The sequence below is a fragment of the Anser cygnoides genome, chromosome 11, assembly GCF_040182565.1.
Source record: "Anser cygnoides isolate HZ-2024a breed goose chromosome 11, Taihu_goose_T2T_genome, whole genome shotgun sequence".
Classification (NCBI taxonomy): Eukaryota; Metazoa; Chordata; class Aves; order Anseriformes; family Anatidae; genus Anser; species Anser cygnoides.
Window position 1 is genome coordinate 9,244,004 of NC_089883.1, and position 19,808 is coordinate 9,263,811.

Below are 19,808 nucleotides of genomic sequence, written 5' to 3' on the forward strand. Positions count from 1 at the left end.
ATTTAACACCTCTTCTAGCCAGGGGTGAGAACTGAGGTTTCTAAAATGAAATTTTCAAATCCTCATTAAATGTAGTCACTACTCATTGAAAGAAAGTAGGTTAATATTTGTATGAAAGGCATTCCTTGTGCTATGTAATATCCCACTGCCTCACTTAAGGACATATCTGGAAATATTTTGAAATACAGTTCAGCTGGCTTCTGCTGCTCATTGATTTTTATTTGTCAGAGTATTCTGAAATCATTCCTATTTATAGTTTTGAAAACGAGTTGTTGGCCGTAAACCAAAATTGTTTAGGCCCAAATCGTGACCTTCCTTTAAACTGCTATAATGCGACTTAAGTAAACAGAACTTCCCTCACACTGCTGCTGTGAGGGGTGGGTGGAGAACTGCCGAATTTTGGTCACACCCAAAACAGCCTATCTGCCCCTTCCCTCAAGCCTGGCTCTACAGAAAGGGTTCCCCTCCACCCCCCAAAAAGCACACATCCTGTTAACCCTACCACTTCCAGAACTGGAGACATCCTGCTCACGTCCCTCCCTGCCAGTGAGCAGAGAAGGCCAAGGATTCCTCCAGGTAACGGGTGAGAAGATGTACAAATAAAACTTGCCCAGAGAACGGATGCAATCCATTAGGTGGGCTCTGTTTGTGCCAGGACATTACTGGATTTGGCCTGCAAGGGCATGGGCTGGTCCAATTTTCACTTGCATCACAGTCACTTATACCCCCATACAGAAGTATGAATGTATCAGGACTTCAACATAGTCGTGAACCGAGAATAATGTATTTCTGGATTTGTGTAGCCTGTTAAATGTGTTGTAGGTACCCAGAATTATGAGCCCGAGTTAAAAAGTTAAGTCTGATTGAAAGGAGCAAAAGAATGTTATTATTTAACTGCAGCAAGATGTGTAGCAAATGTAAAATGTGGTTCCAACATGAACTCTGATTTCTTTTGGATCATGTTGATAGAGATGTTGCACGACAGCAGATAATCTGATGTGTGGGACATCAATATTCTCACCATCATCATTTACCAAACAACATATTCCCCTTGGAAGCATCCCAGGGAACATTAAACCCATCTTCTTAAAACTTGTTTGAGCACAATTAATAATTTTCACTTTATTATTAGTTAATGGCATTTACTCGGCTGCCTCAGATTTACCGAGCGTAACACCTTGCTTCCGAGAGGACCAGAGTTTCTGGAGTGCTCCAGAACAGAAACATACAGAGCAGAAAGTCTTGTTTTCAAAGACTTTTCGTACACGAGGTTAGTGTCAGTACGATTATGTTCTCCCCACTACAGTCTAGCAACCCATCTTCAAATACCGTGACAGCGACACACCAAATTCATTTCCACTGCTTCAAAAAAAAAGGGGGGGGGTGTTAAAACTCGTCTCAAGACCACTGCGAGCTGTCGAGGGATGTGTTTACCCGTAAATAAAAAGCTCACGACCCCTTCCACCGCGCTTTAGCACCGATTAGCGCTAGCAGGACCGGGTTTATAAACACTTTCAGTCAGCGAGAGCCTCCCCCCGGCTCCGCCACCTTCCCCCGCCGCCCTCCCTCAGGGACGAGCCCGCGCCCCTCACCTCAGGGCGGCGGCTCCTCCGCCTCCCCTCAGCCCCTCGGACCGGGCCCGGCCGCCGGCCCCGCTCCCTCGCTACCTCCCCCGGCCCTCCCTCGCCCCCCGCAGCCCTCCCAAGCGAACACCGGGCTCTCCTCACGCCTTAACGCCGCGGGGGCCGCTGCCGTGGTGGCGGTGCGGGCGGTGCCGGCCGCGGCACGGCGCTGCTGCGGCCCCCGGCGGCGGGGAGGAGCGGCGGGGCGGCGGGCGTGGAGCGGGGCGCCGGGGGGAGGGCAGGATTTAAACGAAGGGCGGTGACACCGCACAAAAGATTGTGATAGGCTTAAGTGAGGTTACAGCAAAGGCAACGGGGAGGGGGGGGGGAGCCTCCCTCAGAGCCATGCAGCGTCTGGCTGGCAGACCCGCGGCAGCCGCCTCTTCCCAATAGTTTGTCTCAAAGCCTGAGAAAGGGAATTTAAAAGAAGACCTTCCCCTCCCCTCTCCGCTTGTTTTTTTTTTTTTTCTTCTTCTTCTTCGGGAGTTGGCGACTCGGCTACAGAACATGGCAGGAGCAGCGCCAGGCCGGGCGGGTTGCGGCATCCGCGGCTGCAGCCCGGAGCCCCCGCCCTTGTTTGCGGGAAGAGCCTAACTCGGGGCGGCGGCGCCCAGTCGGCGGGGCCCGGGGCCGAAGCGGGCATGGACCGCGGCGGGGAGCGAGCTGGCGGCGGCCGCGTGAACGCTCGAGGCAGGAAGGAGTGAGGCAGCCGCAGGAGGAAGGCGAACGGATCCCGCCCTCCGCTCCCCCCAGCACCCGGATCCGGTGGCCTTTTTTTTTTTTTTTTTTTTTTTAATTTAACCCCCCCCCCACCATCCCATCCCTTCCCGCGGTCTTAACCCCTCCGGTTCCCTCTCCCCTCCTCTCCCTCCCTTTTTCCCTTTCCCTTCTCCCTTCCCCTCCCCGGCAGCCACACCCTCCGCGCCGCTTCCTGCGAGCCGGCGGCGCGGGGCCGCCGGGGGCGGCACATGGTGCGCAGCCGCCGCCCCTCCGGCCCTTGCGAGCCGCTCCCGGCTGCCGCTCGCCCGCCTCGGGAGCCCGGGCACGGCGGCGACCCGCGGGGCTGCGCCCTCGCCCCGACTCCCCGCGGCTCCCCCGCTCCTCCGGGGCGCTCCTAAAGGAGGGAACTTCGCGCCGGGATCCCCCCCCCCCCACACACACTCCGCGGTGGAAGGCGAGGGAAGTGCGAGCAGGAGGGGGAAAATAATAACAGCGCTAATAAATTAGCCGCGCCATGCCCGAGCGGGGCCCCGGGGGTCCCGGCGAGCGCCGAGCCGCCGCTGGAGCGTCGTAGGAGCGGAGGCTGGCGCCGGAGCGGTGCGGGAGCCCCGGCGGAGCTCGCCCCCCGCAGCAGCCTGCCCTCGCCTCCCGGCGATTAATGGAATGATGTTGCGGAAAAGGCAGAGCGATCCTGCCGGGCTCAGTCGGGACTGCTCGGGCGGCGGAGGCAGAGGCGGTGGCAGTGGGGTAGCGAGCGGCATGCGAGTGCCCCCCCGGCGCTATGGCTAGCGGCGGCTCCGGCAAGTCCAGCAGCGAGGTGTCCGGCGGCGGCGTCCCCAGCAGCGGCTCCGTGCAGAGGAAGAAGCTCGTCTCTATCTGCGACCACTGCAAGATCAAGATGCAACTGGTGGCCGATCTGCTGCTGCTGTCGAGCGAGACCAGGCCGGTGAACACCGAGAGCTTGTCTGTCTTCGGTGAGTCCTTCGAGAAGTGCAGGGACACGATCATTGCCAGGACCAAAGGACTTTCCATCTTGACCCACGACGTCCAGAGCCAGCTCAATATGGGACGCTTCGGGGAGGTGGGGGAAAGCCTGATGGAGATGGGGGAGCTGGTGGTCTCCCTGACGGAATGCTCTGCCCACGCTGCCTACCTGGCTGCAGTGGAGACTCCGGGGGCCCAGCCTGCCATGCCTGGCTTGGTGGATCGCTACAAGGTGACCCGATGTAGGCATGAGGTGGAGCACGGCTGCGGGGTCTTGAAGACCACCCCTCTGGCAGATATGAGCCCTCAGCTCCTGCTGGAGGTTTCCCAGAACATGTCCAAGAACTTGAAATTCCTGACAGACGCCTGCGTGCTGGCCAGTGAGAAATCCAAGGATAAATTTGCGAAGGAGCAGTTCAAACTCAGTGTCAAATGTATGAGCACCAGCGCCTCCGCCCTCTTGGCGTGTGTCAAGGAGGTCAAGACTTCACCCAGTGAGCTGACCAGGAACCGCTGCGTCTTGTTCAGTGGACCTTTGGTGCAGTCTGTCTATGCTCTGGTGGGCTTTGCCACTGAGCCCCAGTTTTTGGGTAAAGCTGCCACCATTAATCCAGAGGGCAAAGCTGTGCAAACTGCTATCCTAGGAGGAGCCATGAGCGTGGTATCCGCTTGTGTGCTCCTGACCCAATGCCTCAGGGATATAGCCCAACACCCCGAAAGTAGCACCAAAATGAGCGATTACAGGGAAAGGTTGAGGAACTCAGCTTGCGCCGTCTCGGATGGTTGCAACCTGTTATCTCAGGCACTAAGAGAAAGATCTTCACCCAGGACTTTACCGCCAGTGAACTCCAATTCTGTGAATTAACCCCCACACCTTCTGTTTAGATCCCAGTCATTGCTAAAGGAAAATAATAGCCCACCTCCTCGCCCCTTTTTTGTATACCAAAGAATTTGCTTGGATGAGCCCAATCCTTTGATTTCATGTGGTGAAGAAGCAGAACAGCATATTCAAACTATACGTACTAACAAAGGTAGCCGGTTTTGGCTTCTTTTTATTTTACTTTGAAGTCAAGGAAGTATCTGCAGATAAATGTTCCTTTATTCAACATGGTCTTCACACAAATGGTAACAGCAACTGTTTAAGAGTTTTATATTTGGGGAGGTGGGGGTATCTTAAAAAAAAAAAAAAAAAAGGAGAAAAAAATAGCTTTAATCGCGCTGGGTGCGGTTTTTAAAGTTTGTCTTGTCTTGTCTTCCGAAATTTCCCTTCTAAATTTTACTGTTCGGTTGTTCAGGAAAAAGGTTACCTCAGTTCTCACTCATTTAAAAAATGAAAAAAAAAAAACCACCACCACATAGATGATGGATGTAGCTACTATTTTGTTTGTTTTTGTTTTGTATGACTTTTTTTTATTTTGCATCAAGTGTTAGGTTAGAAGTGCATTTGGTGTGTAGGAGTGGAAGGACTGGAGGTTGTGATTTTGTTTTCCATGTGTTGATTTCCAAACTGGGGGAAAAGCTACTGTGAGTGTTTAAACAAACAAACAAAAAATTACACTATAACAAAAGTGATTTTTAATTTTTTTTTCCAATGTCAGTTTTTATCTTGCATGTACTGGAGTATTTATTTCATCTATTAAAATGTTATGTTTCTCAGATGTCTTTCTGTGAATCTCTTAATACTTGAATAATTGAACAACCAGGCCTGTTTGCATTGTATGTCATTTTCCCCAGGGAATGGGTGGTACAAATGTAACTGTAGTTCGAGACAGCAGCATACAGGCTTCAATGCAGTTCTTTTATTTTCGTAACTACTGTCCCTCCCCTGGTACCACCCCTCCTCCTTGGGACGGACGTCTCTGATAGAGATACTCTTTAATTGTATTTGTGGAAAGCTGCACAGTGCTGGATGCGCTGGGGTTTCTGTATCTGCAGTTGCTGCGGCACGGCATAGGCTGGCTTTGTTTGTCATTATCAGCATTCTGTGTAATCTTTGAGCAGTTTGTGTATTTTAGCTTTTGCAGATGTTGTGGGCCACGTGCATTAAGTTTGTGAATTTTCATTTTAATTTATTAAGGACTTACTGAAAAACTTTACCCTGTTGGATAGCCCGGCTTATTCTTTGTGTCTGCTTAGGAGCGTGAAGGCGTGCTGGACTGGGCACTCTGATTTACTCAGAGGTTTGTGTTGGAGCTCCTCGGTACAGGTTTCTGTCAAAGCACATCAAGTTTGATGTTGCAGGTACTGTGAAAAGTTAGCTAACTTTGAGGCCCCGTTCAGCTCCAGTCGAATTCCTTGGGCGCTGTGAGGGGACCTAAGGGAACACCACAGTAGTTCCCGTAACTGCAGGGATTTTTTTCAGCCTGATCTTGGTGGACTTGTGGGGTCCATTGCGTTCTATATGTTCCATGAAAGGTAAATAAGAAAAGCAAGTCTTTTGGCAAGGAGGCCTCATTTGTCTGCACAGCTCCATTGCATAACTATTTTTTCTTACAGGTCTGCAAATCGAACACTGTTGAAAGCTATTGGAAAATGTACCTAAAAATGTTGTTGCTGTGTTTTAAACCTTTACTGTACCACCACTGCCCTATCTGTTTCTTTGAAGAAGTGAGTCTTTTGGTTGTGTATATAGAACAGTCCCAGAGTAGTGAAAGGCCTTCCTTTTATAGCGTTATTGTTTGTCTTGCATATGGTGCTTTTACTTAATTTCAGACAGGAGTAAAACATGACTGTGTAGTGCACAAACACATCCTGTCAAAGGAGGTCCAAGCTAAGCTTATGTATCTGTATCTTCAGGGTCAGAAAAGAAAATCAGTGTAGTAGACCCCACTATTAGGTCTTGTTTATTCTTTGGTCTGTTTATTCTTTTTACTTCAGTGAATTGTACAATTAGCACTTTTCTTTGTGAAAAATCCATCCAAGCTACGTTCCCCTGGGTATGGTTTTCTCACTACATCTCTGCTGCAATATAACGCTATCACTACATGCTGCAGAGGACGCAGTAGGGTATAAAAGTTCTCTCACTTTTATGTATAGATATAGACAGATGCGTGAGTGTTTTTATATATGTGTATACCCACACAGGTACAGACAGATACTGTTCTAACTTTGACTTAGATGATCCTGTCTGCTGGACTATCCAGTGGAAGAAACCTCCACAGGTATTTCCTCAGAGACTTGTGTGTGCATGCACTCACGTTTTCCCAGCTGGATGGCAGGAACAGCTGTAGGGCTCCCAAGGGATTCGCAGGAAGCCAAGGCCATCTACAGGGAGGTCCTGCACCTCTTACGTGCTTGCGGCTGTCTGCTCAGCTCTCCTTTGTATCTCTTCTAGCATGTCTCCATGGAAGCCGAGATGCTGCCCCAGTCCGCCCTTCCTTCTTTTCCGCAGTTGCACTTGAGGGGAAGGAGGAAAAAGGGGTTGTAGCAAACATAATGCTTTCAGGATGTGCTATCTTCTGCGGCTGCGGAAAGGAGGTGAGGAACTGGCTCCACCCTTCCTCTGCACAGATCCTAGGTGGTGCAGGAGTTCGTGCGGGACGTGGGGAGACGGGGCTGCCCGTCGCCCGGCTCTAGCCCGTTGGAGTCACCGCGACCTACGTTTGGGAGCCCTGCTTCCAGATACAGACCAGAGGATTCCGAAGGGCAGCTCTGCAGCATGTCTGACCAAAAAAAACAAAAAAAAAGTCCCACCACCTCTTTTGATGTTTCTACTTGATAATTTTTGGCACTGCTGAACTAATTAGATTCTTTTTGATTCATTTATACATTATTAATGAGGTTATATGGATCACAGTGCAGCCTCCTTATTACCTCTGTGTATGAAGGGTAATATATTATTAATGATAGCACCAATTTTGTTGTGGTTCAGTACAATTTCAGTTTTTAACAAGGATACTGCAGATTCCTCCCTCTTTCTGATAATATTTTGAAGTATATAAGTACATACCTTCATCGTTTCTTTCCACAGTAGAACTTCCACTGATAGCAAAGGTAGCCATGCACTCCTCTGGCCTCAGCTCAAGGGATTATCTGTCAAAATCTGTACTGTATGTATTACGAACCTAGCAAAGTTCAAAAAAAGGGCTTTTGATACAAACAGCTGTTCATATGCACTCTGAGTAAGCGGTTAACAGGAAAATTATTTATAAAGACGATGTACATTGTGATAATTGCTTTGGAATGTATTCCTATAGAATATTAATTCTGATATAAGGTTATTTCACTGGGCATATTTATATTGTTCTTTTACTTTGTATTTTCTGGGACAGAAAAAATATACCTAATGGACTTGTTTTCAGGTTGCAGTTTCAGGCTGCATAATGGTCACTGATTATCACTTGGCTTCATACTTGAGGTCCATGTTGCCCAAATGCTTACACCATTTGGGTAAACAGGTCATGTCACTATTTCAACATAGGGTTAGACAAGCATTAGACCTGTTTTTTGAACTGGAACCTTCCAGAGAGAAGCTTGGTTCCAAAGTTTCTCTCACGGATGGGAGAAAACTTAGTATTTCAGGCTGCTTATGTCGCACACATCATGGATCTATTCTAATAGTGTATTTAATAAAAGGGTTAACTTATTTCTAAATACATTATGCAATGCATGTTTGTAGCCAAAAATAACACTATCCCCACCAAAAGAGAATTAAGCTGCTTTTTTAAATGTGAGAATTTTTAACAGGGTAGAAGCTGCCACTTTTGCATTGCTTGTGAATTTGATACTACCTTTTGGTTGCTTCATCACCATAATGAAGTTCTGTATTGATTAAATATAGCAGTTGATTACAGAATTTGACAGAGCAATGTGTTTTCTGATTCTAAAAAAAAAAAAAGTAAAGTTAAAAGTTCTGTAAGACAACCAATAAACTAGCAGCAAAACGCTATTGAAAAGCAAGTATGCTATTTAAGGGAACTTGCAAATGTAAATCCTTGTTATTTTTCAAAACTAAGAAAAAAAAGACCATGGGTCAGATAATTCCCTTCACTTTTTTACCACAGGAAATGATCAAAGTAGCAGAAAATCTGCTCTTTTTGGCCAAACTTCTGTCAGAGACAGAAGGGGTCGAGCCAACACATGGTGTATGCAGCCTTGCAGCAAGAGGGGATGTGGCTGATGGGAAAGGAGGTGGAACCAGAGAAAATCTGTAGGGTAATACCTCCTATTAAACCCACAGGAATTTTCCTATTCTAGATAGAACAGAGGCTGATCCAGTAAAGCAGATCTCAAACAACGCAACCTTTCTTTCCGGGATGTTAGATGTTTGTGAATGGAGATGTTGGGCTGGCAGCATTTGGGATGCTCTGTGTCAAGCAGCTGTACTGCTGTAGGGAACCAAGGGCCTCTAGGGCTGCCTTGAGAAGTACAGGCAAAAATAGGTACTTGCCAGAGCAGTTTGGTGGGAGATGAAGGTGGTTTTTTTTGTTTCCTCTCCCTATCAGGTTCCCTGTAGACTTTACGAGCAGAAGCAGATGGTAGGGACCAGAACATTTAGCTCCAACTCTTTGTTCTTGCTGCCTGCGAGAGGTGCCAGATGGGCAGTGATAAAGATAGAAATTCCCTTCCTGGAACCCAGGAGAGCTACAGGAAGCGCGGAGCTTCAAGGCTGCCCCATCCTCACAGGATCAGCACAACATGGGGTTTTTTTGGGCCCACTGGTGGTGTTCTTTGGCTCTTGTCCAGGACACTGACAGAAAAATCCCAGTGGCAGCTTGAAAGTGGCAGCCTGACCATTAACAGCTTGTGTAAGACACCAAAACACCACCAGGCTTGGGGCATTCACACACACAGGGCGAAAACCAGGCAGGCTAGGTATGAAGTGGAAGGCCATTTCCTTCCTATGGATAACCTGGAAAATTAAATATGGGGAGGTGTTTATTTACTTGGAAATTACGAATTGTCAAAATTTTATATAAAAAGTTATTCAAAGGTATATTTAACTGACAGAATTAGTGGCATTATAAACTATTTTCTTAATGAAGAAGGATGGCTATGGAAATGGGGCCTCATCCATGACTCAGTTAAGTCTGTAATTAAATATTAATATTTTCCACGATGTTAAAACATCAGGGGTCTTCTCATGTTGCAAAGTGAGGAATTACATATATTGATTTTAATGAATCTGAATCTTTTCTTGGAACTGGTTTTATTGTACTACAGTCCTTTGAACCTAAGGGGTTTTTTTTTGCTTTGTTTGTTTGTTTTTTAAACCACACAGTGTATGGTGCTATATGCCAACAAAGGCAAAAGCAGCATTTCAAGATTAATCCAGAGATTCCTGGGGTCTTCTGTCAGTTTGCCAGACTCTTGTTCCTGTTCTAACTTAATTTTTTATAATTTCCTTTTATGTTAATAAAGGCTTCTTGTGCCTGTAAAAGTCGAAGTTGTCTTACTATAGACAGCCTGGTTCTTATGTAGATACTATTTAGATTATTTAGAAATCCTGCTGGTTGCCAGATGGAGCTTTTTTGGGTTTTATGTTAAATAGTTGGAAAGCTAAATAGCTTGATTTTTTTTTTCTCTTCTCCCTCCCTTCCTTCCCCAACAAAATAAATATGTGTAAAGTGATTACTAATAACTTGCTTAACTTAAGTTTTAAAATCAAATTAGTTTGAGGTGAAGCGACTGTAAGTATAGGATACCTCAGCAGTCAGTTTTCAGTGCTGTTTGACTTACCTCCAGTACTTACCAGTAGTTTTTCTTCAGGCTTGTTTGGGTGGCAGGAACCTGAACTTGAGTCTAAGGACAGAGAATCCTGAAAAGCGTAGAACATGGCCCCAAATCCTGCAGTAGCATTTCTTGCAGGATCTGGACTTCAGATGGAAACCCCAAGACGGTCTTTGACTGCAGTGGCTGTTAGGATTGCTGGAAATAACTTGAAGGGTGTGGTTCAGTGGTATGCTAGGCTGCTGTAAGCAGCTTGTATCCCTGGATGTGTTTAGCCAGCCTTTGGATGACCGAAAGTGTCTGTACTAGCTGCTGCGTCTCTTGCCTCCCTGCTCTGAGCATTCAGGTGAGCAGGAGAGGCTTCACATCAAATTCTCCATCACCAGTGTGGAGCCTTGAGGCTGTGTGTAAATCGTACCATTGGCACCAGGAACCCATACAGATGCCAGGGTGGACTCAAAACAAGGTGGTTTGAAATTGCTGTTACTCCCCAACCCTTTGGGGGTGCTTCACTCTTCGTTCAGCCCATTCAGTCAGCTGAGTTCAGAGGATCTCCAATAGCGCATAGAGCAGCAGCAGCAGAACCAGGGTTGGGCTTCATCTGGATTTTAGTTGTGAGGCTTCCTTTGTTTGAAATTCAGACACGCCGCTGAAGCTAGGAACGTTTCTCCAAAGTGGTGCCTGTTGTGCACAGTGGCTGTGGCACTGATGAACAGAGGGACTGTGTTTCATACTCTGTCTGTACAAGGTGTTCCTCTGGTGCCCACAGAAAGAGCTTGGAGAACACTGGGTCAACATGATGCTGATTATAGTTCTGTTGTCATTAACTGCCAAACACAGTCAAAACAAATTTTGGCCTCCAGTGTTATGTTTTTAATATACAGAGTAAAAACGATGCTGTTTTCTGGTCACTCTTTTCAGACCATGTTGGTTCTGTCTGGTTCACATTAAATCTAGGAAGTCCCTTGACCTGGTAGGCATGCTGTTCAGGTGTACTTCGGCCCCCGTTTGCATTCTAGATGTGCACTCTATGGAAAAAAAAAAGTGAAAGAAGCCAGGTAGATGTAGGTGCAGCATGATGAATTATAGGCACTTCTGAATTGTCATGTAGTTAATGCTATGGTCTTATTTAAATGCTTTAAATGTAGTCTATGTTTTAAAAAATTACTCTATTTAAAAATTTACTATGGAATCAATGCATTCTAGCAATGTTAGATTCATAGTTCAAAACTTTTACCTCTTTCACTGTCTTAACGTAGCCATTAGTCTGAAAATTTTCAATCTCTCTGTCTGGCTTAAAAAATAAAAAGGAAACGGAGCCCTATATTTCAATTTTAATCCTCTTGAAAGCTTTAAAGCTAATTAGTTGACCTATTTTTGAATTATAGAACATGGAAAAATAGTGGGTGTATTCTTTTTCATGTTGAAGTAAGCTATTGTTTCTCTGCTCATAATTAAAAACTTGCTTTTTGGAAAACTAAGATTGGTCCTAGGCATTGCAAGAGAATCTGTGCGCAAAAATAACTGCATAAAATTTTCTTAATACTGAATCTAGGCAGGAACTCATTCCGAATCTGTAATCTTGTCTACTCCTCTGACTGTTGTGTTAGGGTAGTTTGTTCCAACAGCCTGTAAGTGGGGTTGGTAGCATCCGAGCGGGCTGAAGAGCAGTTGTTGAAGTGAGGGGTACGAGCTCCAGAGGCACACGAGTACTATCTTTGAAACTTCAGAGATACGTGCTGCAGCCTGGGGCACTGCAGGTTGTGGTACTTGTGGAGAGCTACAGCGAAATACAGGTCTGAAAAAAGCCACAAGCAACAGACATCTGTTTCAAAGTGAGGGCACAATCTGTAGTTTTTAAGAAGGAAAAAGAAAAACAAAACCACCTTTAAATATTTGGTCATAACAGTAGGAGTATTTAGGGGCTTAACCCCCAGCGAATTTAATGGGAGCTATACATCTAGATGTTTTGTGGACTTGGTCATTTGTGCTGAAGTTTGATTGCATATATTTTAAATATTAATTATCGAATGTTGTGGTAGAATTTTACTGAAACTCTGTAAAGTGCAGAAATTTGCAGTCGAAGTACAATGTGCCATAATTCTGTTCCTGCCATCCTGACCTCTCGGTACGGGTTAAAAGCTCTTGTTATCCTTGCACACACCCTCGCTGGCAAGCAGCCAGAGGCCCGACTCTACCTCATTTGCCTCTTATGGCTGCCAGATGCCCATATCTTGCATCTTACCTTCACATCAGCATCGCAGATTTCGCCTCCCTCCCTCCGCCCTCTGCTCCTGGTACAACACCCAGATGTGGAACAGAGATCCCTTTGTGCTCTGTGCATGTTATCCTCGTACAGGCCGTGCACTTAAAGACAGTTCACGCCAATTGAGGTCCAGATTGCATTAGAAATATACCTGTTCTTTCTGTATGCAAATTCCAACTACCTCAATACCACATATGTGCTTTCAAAATACATCTTGAAGAGCTGTCTGTAATCCATATTCCCAAGAACCATGTTTCACACACAGTTTGTCAAAGAGCTGTAATGCTATTCAGAAGAAAGGGTAATCTGGCTTCATGTATTTATGAGGTGTTCTGTACTCGGGGTGCTGGTGAGTTAGCTGGATACCGTGAGATGTAGGTTAGTGGCTAACAAAGTTGTTGTAGCAGCCCTGGGCGCTGATTTCTCAACAGAGTAGCATTTAGGCTTTCGGGGGCATTTTCTGGCTCTCTTTGAATTAACTATACTGTTCTGCTAATGTTGTGTATTGAGTTAATCAGCAACTTGAGTTCAATAACAGAGAAGTAGCATCTGGATTTACACTGCACTGTAAAATCTATTTATTACTGAATCTTCTATGAGTTTTCTATATTGGGCCCTGGGACTTTTTAAAAAATTTTGTACATTAATGGTGATCCTTACCTCATGCTTAGCTTGTATTACCAAAGTTGTGTTTGTTTGTGTTTTTTGGTAGTTTGATGTTGTTGTTGTTGCTTTTTAATCAAAATTGCCTTATTTTTCTCTCCAACTGGAAAACAATCAATCAAAACCCTATTTGTTGATTTTACCTGGTTCTCTGCCTATCTACCTTTTATGGACAGCTTCATAGAATCATAAAGGTTGGAAAAGACCTCCAAGATCATCTGGTCTAACCATCCCCCTATCACCAATATCACCCATGAGATTTCAAGATTATGTTTCTTATTTCAAGACACTATATATACTTATTTCAAGATAATAAGATGAAAATCACTTTCTTAGAAAAATAATTTTACTTCTAAATTTCAAAAGTACATTCTGAAACTTGCAAGCTTTTTGGTTTGTGTGTTGTTAAAAACACACCTGTTCATTTGGGTAGAACAGAGGAAAAGGCATGCTAGACCAAAGCTTTTCTGTCTTAGTATATAAGATAACAAAAGGCCAAATGTTCTTTGGCTCACTTACATGACATCAGTACTGTAGTATGCAAAATTCCGTTTCCTTCAATATTGCTGTTTTAGATACTGAGTGTCCCTTTGATTACAGGACCAGCACGTTGTGGTCACTTGACTGAAAAAAAAAAATTGAATAACCCCATCAGGGCTTTATTATTACATTCCGTATTAAGTTTAGTTTTGTTTAAGACAAGAAAGCTTGAATCAGAACTGCGTGCCAAGTCTTTACAAGATCCCACTCATTTGGCAAAGGAACTGCTTTAATTAGATCTTGTTTTCTGTACTGTGTCACTACAGAAGAGAGAGCACATGTTGCACTTGTAAGCGGATGAAATAATTCACTCACATTTTTGAAGCCTTTGCTATGTTTTCCTTTCCCTTTGAAAATGACAGTAGGCTGTTGAAGATTCTCCCTGGGATGACAACTATGCTTTGCAAATGTAGGATGGTGTTCAAAAGTTCAAGTAAAACAGACTTTAAAAATTAGTAATGCTCTCTGATAGAAACATGATAAAAAAAAAATCATAATGACTTTGTCAAAGCTTTTCCCACAGGTATTGTTTTAGCCAAAGTTTTACTTGTTTTTGTTGTTACACTCGTTTAACGTTACTGTTAGATATTTCCTCTCCCATGAGATGATTTTATAAGATGGAGTAGTTTTACTTACAGTAGATGCAGTTGTTGATTGGTCTTGGATGCTTTCTAAAGCTGTGAACTGTTGCATGTCCTTCATCTGTTGCATGTCCTTCCTTGTAAATCTGCACTTTGCTGAAGTGATCTGGAGTTCACCCGAATCACAAAAATCAGTCCTATCCAGAGAATAAAGCATAAAGAAAGTGTAGAGCACATCTAGAGGAAAATTCTTCAAGATGGACAACTCTCAATAGCTGTCTGAACTAGCCCCCCTCCCTCCTTTTAAGAATATTAATTTAAAATTAAAAATATTTAAAGAACTTCAGCTACAAAAGAAAAGATAACCTACATGATGCAAAGCCTTCTTTCACATTTTGCTTCTGTTCATAGTCTATTTTAAAATAATAGTTTAAATGTATTTTTGTGCAAAAAAAAATGTTTTTTCTTTTTTTTTTTAACCATTTTAGTAATTTTAAAGTAAATTCTAGTAATTTTAAAGGCTGTTGTATTTGTAGTAGCTTGTTTGAGGACTCTTGCAAGCCTGAAGCATGCTGTTTTCAAGCTGTTACCACTCAAGAGAGTGTAAAAATTATCTCCTCCAGACCAGGCCATTTGGGAATTAAAGCCTTTCAGAACATACTTAGGAAGAATGATGCTAGTTAGATCTGGTTTGCAGGATGAGTCCTACCTGTACATGTTAAACTGGGATGTACAGGTTTAGCACGGTTTGAGGTATTTTGTTGTAATGCCAGTATAGAACTTCATTGCTTGAGACTCTGATGATATCTGAGATTTCCCCCCCACAAAAAAAAAATAAAAATCTACTATTTCTTTTTTATAAGTTGCTATTTTGTTTTTTGTGGGTGAAAATCTGAGAAGTGTTTTGTGGTGATCTCACCTCTTTTTTTTTTTCTTTCCTCAAATGCTTCTACTGATTATCTTTTTTATATTTTCTAAATACACAGCGAGTGCTTTGTACGAACATGGCAAATCATCTCTTTTCAGTGCGGATCTTGTATCATGGTTCTCTCACTGTATAAACACTTTATCTCCAGCCTCCTACCTGTGCTGTTAGCTTGATGGATGAACTCTAAGAACAATGAACTTTGCCTGTGATCTCCAAATAATGGTGTAGCGATCAGGATTTCCTCAGACAGATAAGGATGTAGCAGGTGTGTTAGATGCAGGTACGAGGTATGCAGGCATAAACACGTGCACAAAAGAGACTCCTTCTGAAGTCTGTGGCTTGACCTTCCTTCCCCACACACTTCTCTACAAAACAGTAGGTTTCTTGCCTTCAAAGACTGCTAGGTTGGGAAGACTGAGTCTGCTGGAAAGGCAGATAGCCACTAAACAAGGGCATGGGGTAGGCAGCAGATCTACCAAATTATACAGCAAAAATACTAATGCGTAAACACTACTTATTAAATTGCTAAAGCTCTGGGTCAGAATTAGCAGCTAGCTGAGAACTTCTGCTTGGAGGCAGCAACCTCCGTGGAAATACCTTTGGTAGTAAGGTGAATGCTTGTCGGTGATTCTGGGTCTCTGCGTGTTAGGACTAAGGAATAATGTAGAAACTTGTTTCATCAAAAAGAATATACCAGTTTTCAAGAAAGAAGGCCCTTCCAGAGTGAGCTTGGATTTAACCAGTACATCAGGAGATGCCACTCAGATAATTAAGGGATTTGTAGAGCACTGTGAGTCACAGAACCTGTTAAGGGCATTTGGGCCGTGTCAAACTCATCCAGCAAGCCTTTCTTCTTCAGCAAAATGAAAGCTTTTTTTTTACCCCTAGGCTGTTACAGCTCTTCACCTTTCCATATGCACAGGGCTGCAGCTGTTCTAAAAGCAGAGATAAAAATAATGCGCCTCTTTCCCAAGAAGCATGTCCCAGAGTCATCACTTTCTCGTTGCTGTCTTGGTTCTGAGCATGGCGCTACGTAACGCTGTCTAGTGGTGCTTCGCTTTTGCCTTGCCTTTTTGCCTTGTCACTCAGATATTCCTTAGTGTGCATCGTCAGACTAGGAGCCATTCCTCACCTCTGTTTATTTCTATTTCTCCTATAACGCTTCCAAGAATCTCTTGTTCTGACTTACAAAACCAGCTGGAACTGCAACGTCGCTCCATTTTAAGCTCTGAATTGTGTTAGCCATTACATTGGTTCCACATGCTGCCTGGGTGGAGACTTCAGTTCAAATTCCCAACACGGTCAGTCAGGCCAGGAATTGCAGCGCTGTGTAAGTGGTGGTGACTTCCTAGTTCTTGATTACATTATGCTAGAAAAGAAGATTGTTCCCAGAGCAATTTACCAAGCGGGGAAAAATGGAAATAGAGTTCAAGGATGACCTTCCACCCCAGTGATCTATTTGGCTGGCGGCTGTTATTGCTCAGCTTCTCTGTCATGGGTTTTGCAGTAGTCAAGTGCTTTGTCATCGCTACTAAGTGGAAAACTCCTGAGCTCACTAAACAGTTTATGTGAGGGTTTGGGGTAAAGGGAGATGCATTTATGAATGTAGCTGCAGAACAAAGTCTTCTTGAAGGTTACCTGAACGAAACATGGGTCCTATCTGAGCAGACTTCAGATTGAAGTTTTACATTCAACACGCTTCAAGTGCTGTTTCTGAGCCCAAGATCCTGAGATAGATGGAGAAAAGGAGAGAGGAAAAAGGGAATTACTTTGCAGCATTGCAGCATGGCAGCAGGAAAAGAGTGTTGTTGAGATTGTCTCCAAGAGAGAGGCAGTGCTGTAATCCTGTTTCATTTTCGTACACAGAACTTGAAAAGATTTTTCCTAGAAATGTGTAATGGGACTGTCAGAAAACAGACCACTCCCCTTCCCAGTAGTTTCCTGCTGAAGTCATTTAAGGCCTCTCACGGCTTTCATCTGTGTAGGCACTGAGAACTCATCTCATGGGCCAAGTTTTTTTTTTTTTTTTTTAATGGAATACAAGCAAAAATGAAGTGCTTTAAAAAAAATCATTAGGAAAGAAAGTTGGAAGTTTCTCTGCAAGAGAACCTGGCTCACCACTCAATCAGTTTCTCATTTCCGTTCTGTTTCCGTCAATCCCAGCAAAGTGGATCTAGGTGTTTTTCTTGTTTTAGGTACTGCTAAAAGCATGTATGTGAGCTGCCCAAAGGGGCGGGGAGAGAAGTTGTTCCTTACTTCACTTCTGGGACTGTCTGTTCAGGGCTTTACACAGGAGGTGACTTGGAAAGGCTTGTGAATTCCATTTACTGTGCACTCGGACCTGATGATCACAGTAGACTGAACATATAAAATCTGCTCTGCAGGCAACAGCCCTTGCTCAGTAGCTGTTTAAAAAAAAAAAAAATCCCTTTGTGGAGCTGGCAGATAGCCTGCATTCACAGAGATGGGGATTTTTGTTGGTATATATGCCATGTTTAACACAAATGATCAAGGCAATGTGCTTTTAAAAGAAGCCATTACTACCCTGAATAAATGGATGCTACTCGGCATGCATTTTATGGTTGGATTGAATTCAAGCCTCCCATTCTGAAATGGATAGCTTTTTTGGATTGCATTCACTTGTCTCTCAGACAAATCTGTAGTGTAGATTTGTTCCTTAGATGAATGATGCACAATTCATCCGGTTTCTTTCAAGTTGAACTCTGCCTGGCAAAGGAATGATAAATGTTTTTTTTTTTTTTTTCCTTTCTCCTTCTGGCTAGAAGACCATGTCGTACTGTGAAAGATGAACTTCATTCTCCAGACAGATGAACTGCATTCAAAGGTGGATTTACTGATACTTGTTTGTAAAGCTACAGCTGTGCCGTAGGCACCTCATCAGACAGACGTATTTTGTGGCAGTACCGAGCCTTAGTCTCCTATCAGCCCTTTTGTAAGGCTTTAATTGGAAGCTGTATGCCCTTAAAGCCAGAGGGGAGTCTTCTCTATTGGGAGGGAATTTTCCTGTTTTCTTTTACCATTATTCTTTGGGGGTTGTGATGTATATCACATACAACTGTCTCAGCCTGAAAGCATGAAGAACTTGATGAGGTTAGCAGGCCATTATTAATTACGTATGCATTTAAGAAAAGCAAATGATGGTATTTAAGTATGCCTCCGGCATGCTATGAATGCAATCCACAGTATTTATATGACATTTAAAGTGTGTATTTGCATTTACTATGAAATTGTGCATACCTGATGTGTAATCTTCTGCAGTTTCTTTGATTCAGTGGATAAGAAAGCTCAGTGAGATGAGCATGGCCTACAGAAAAACTTCGTGACTGCTTTGAATTAAATTCGCCATCAGGTCCCTGCAGCAAACTTGGGACTGACTGTCAGTTTGGGACAAAGTGACATATTCAGAGAACACTCAAGTTTGCTCCAAGTATCTGATCTTTATCCCGCAGTGCTAACAGGCTCTGAGCATGACTTGACCCAGGCACTTCCCTATGTCCCATCTGCCCGTGTGATGAGAACATATGTTAGAGGCTAGACAGACGAGACGTCCTGCAGCCTTTCAGATAAGGCTGACGTGACGTGAGGACACGTGGCACTTTTAGACAGTGTGGATCCAGGTTGTCTGCAACGGCAACCTGGACAGAAGTTGGGTCATGTCACAGTACCTGCTTTGAGAAGCAGCCATCTCAGGTACAATTTAATCGTACGTCCAGTGCTATAGATACATGCCTGTTAATGCTGAGAAATTAACCAAACTTTCCCAAGGCTTTAGGATCCAGAACCGTGCCTACTTGCTAAGGTATTTTCGTTTATCTGTCTTGTTATTGGCATGCATCTTGTTGCTCAAATACAGTGTTGACAAAAGTTCCTGTCATACTGAAAACAAGATTTGAACTGAATCCAGAGAGCGTGGAGCCAGTGCAGCTGTGTGATGGGGAGTAGCTGGTACATGCTTTCAAAGACTTGAAACTGTTAAGCACATATTCAAGGAAATGACATCTAAAATGCTTTTATTTCTGGTGGTAACTGATGATTTTTACCAAGTACAGCCTTGATCCTTAGTATAACCTCTTGTATCAAGACTATAAAACTATCAGACTCTACTTTAATGAGTTAGGGTTGGTAATTAGAGATGCCTTGTCTGTTTTTTGTGATATGCATGTACACCGGTCTATGTTAATAACAGGAAGCATGTAATTCTGAAACCGTTTTTCCAAAATCTGTCTGCTGTTTGGTCCCGTATGCAAAGGATGGCACCAGTCACCCCAAGTGACTAGCCTCAGATACTCAACCAGCTGTGTGCTGCTGATTCACGAGTGACTGGTGATGACCTAACGACCAGTCACCACTAGTCACCACGCAGTCTTAATGCAGGAGCATTCTGATACGGAATCCCTTTCTGTGTGCGTCAACCCCTCGAAGAATCGGCAGCACACAGCTGGTTGAATATCTGAGGCATGCAATTGTACAGAGGTGGCAAAAACCTGCAGAAGCAGCGTAAGCCTTCCTTCATAACAATAAAAGAGAGTTGCTGGCAGAAGGTGATAGTGTCAGTGGCTGTTTAGATTAGGGAAGGACTGGGTGTGTTCAGCAAGGGGGATAGCATTTGTTTAGATTTTTCTCTCCTGGGAACAGTTTAGTATTTTGAGTATGTTTGGGAACTCCTTTTTTCCCCAGCAGGCTAAGATGCGAGCTGTACAGTCTGTATTTGACAGAGTAAGACTTAACAATGTTTCAGAACAAGTAGTTTCATATCCTATAATGCTATTTTTTTTTCCACCTGGATGCCTATATAGACAGTATTTGTTCACTGA

General features: G+C 44.0%; 1 protein-coding gene and 1 long non-coding RNA gene across 3 annotated transcripts in view; one reads left to right on the top strand and one right to left on the bottom strand.

The window, feature by feature from the left end:
• The first annotated feature begins 1,914 nt into the window (after positions 1-1,914).
• On the top strand, positions 1,915-4,982 carry TLNRD1 (talin rod domain containing 1). The gene has a single exon (XM_013192756.3). It carries the CDS (start codon positions 3,124-3,126, stop codon positions 4,189-4,191), a length of 1,068 nt encoding a protein of 355 aa, XP_013048210.2. The 5' UTR covers positions 1,915-3,123; the 3' UTR covers positions 4,192-4,982.
• Positions 4,983-8,589: 3,607 nt separating this feature from the next.
• LOC106043384 (uncharacterized) overlaps positions 8,590-19,808 on the bottom strand; it is a 48,515-nt gene continuing 37,296 nt past the window's right edge. Inside the window, exons 12-14 of one of the 2 annotated variants that reach the window (XR_010834198.1) lie at positions 16,612-16,700; positions 14,101-14,242; positions 8,590-11,023 (exon numbers count right to left, since the gene is read on the bottom strand). This is a non-coding gene — a long non-coding RNA (uncharacterized lncRNA). Of the gene's footprint in view, positions 11,024-11,414; positions 11,844-14,100; positions 14,243-16,611; positions 16,701-19,808 lie in introns of those variants that run through there. The other variant, XR_010834199.1, reaches the window with a different exon arrangement.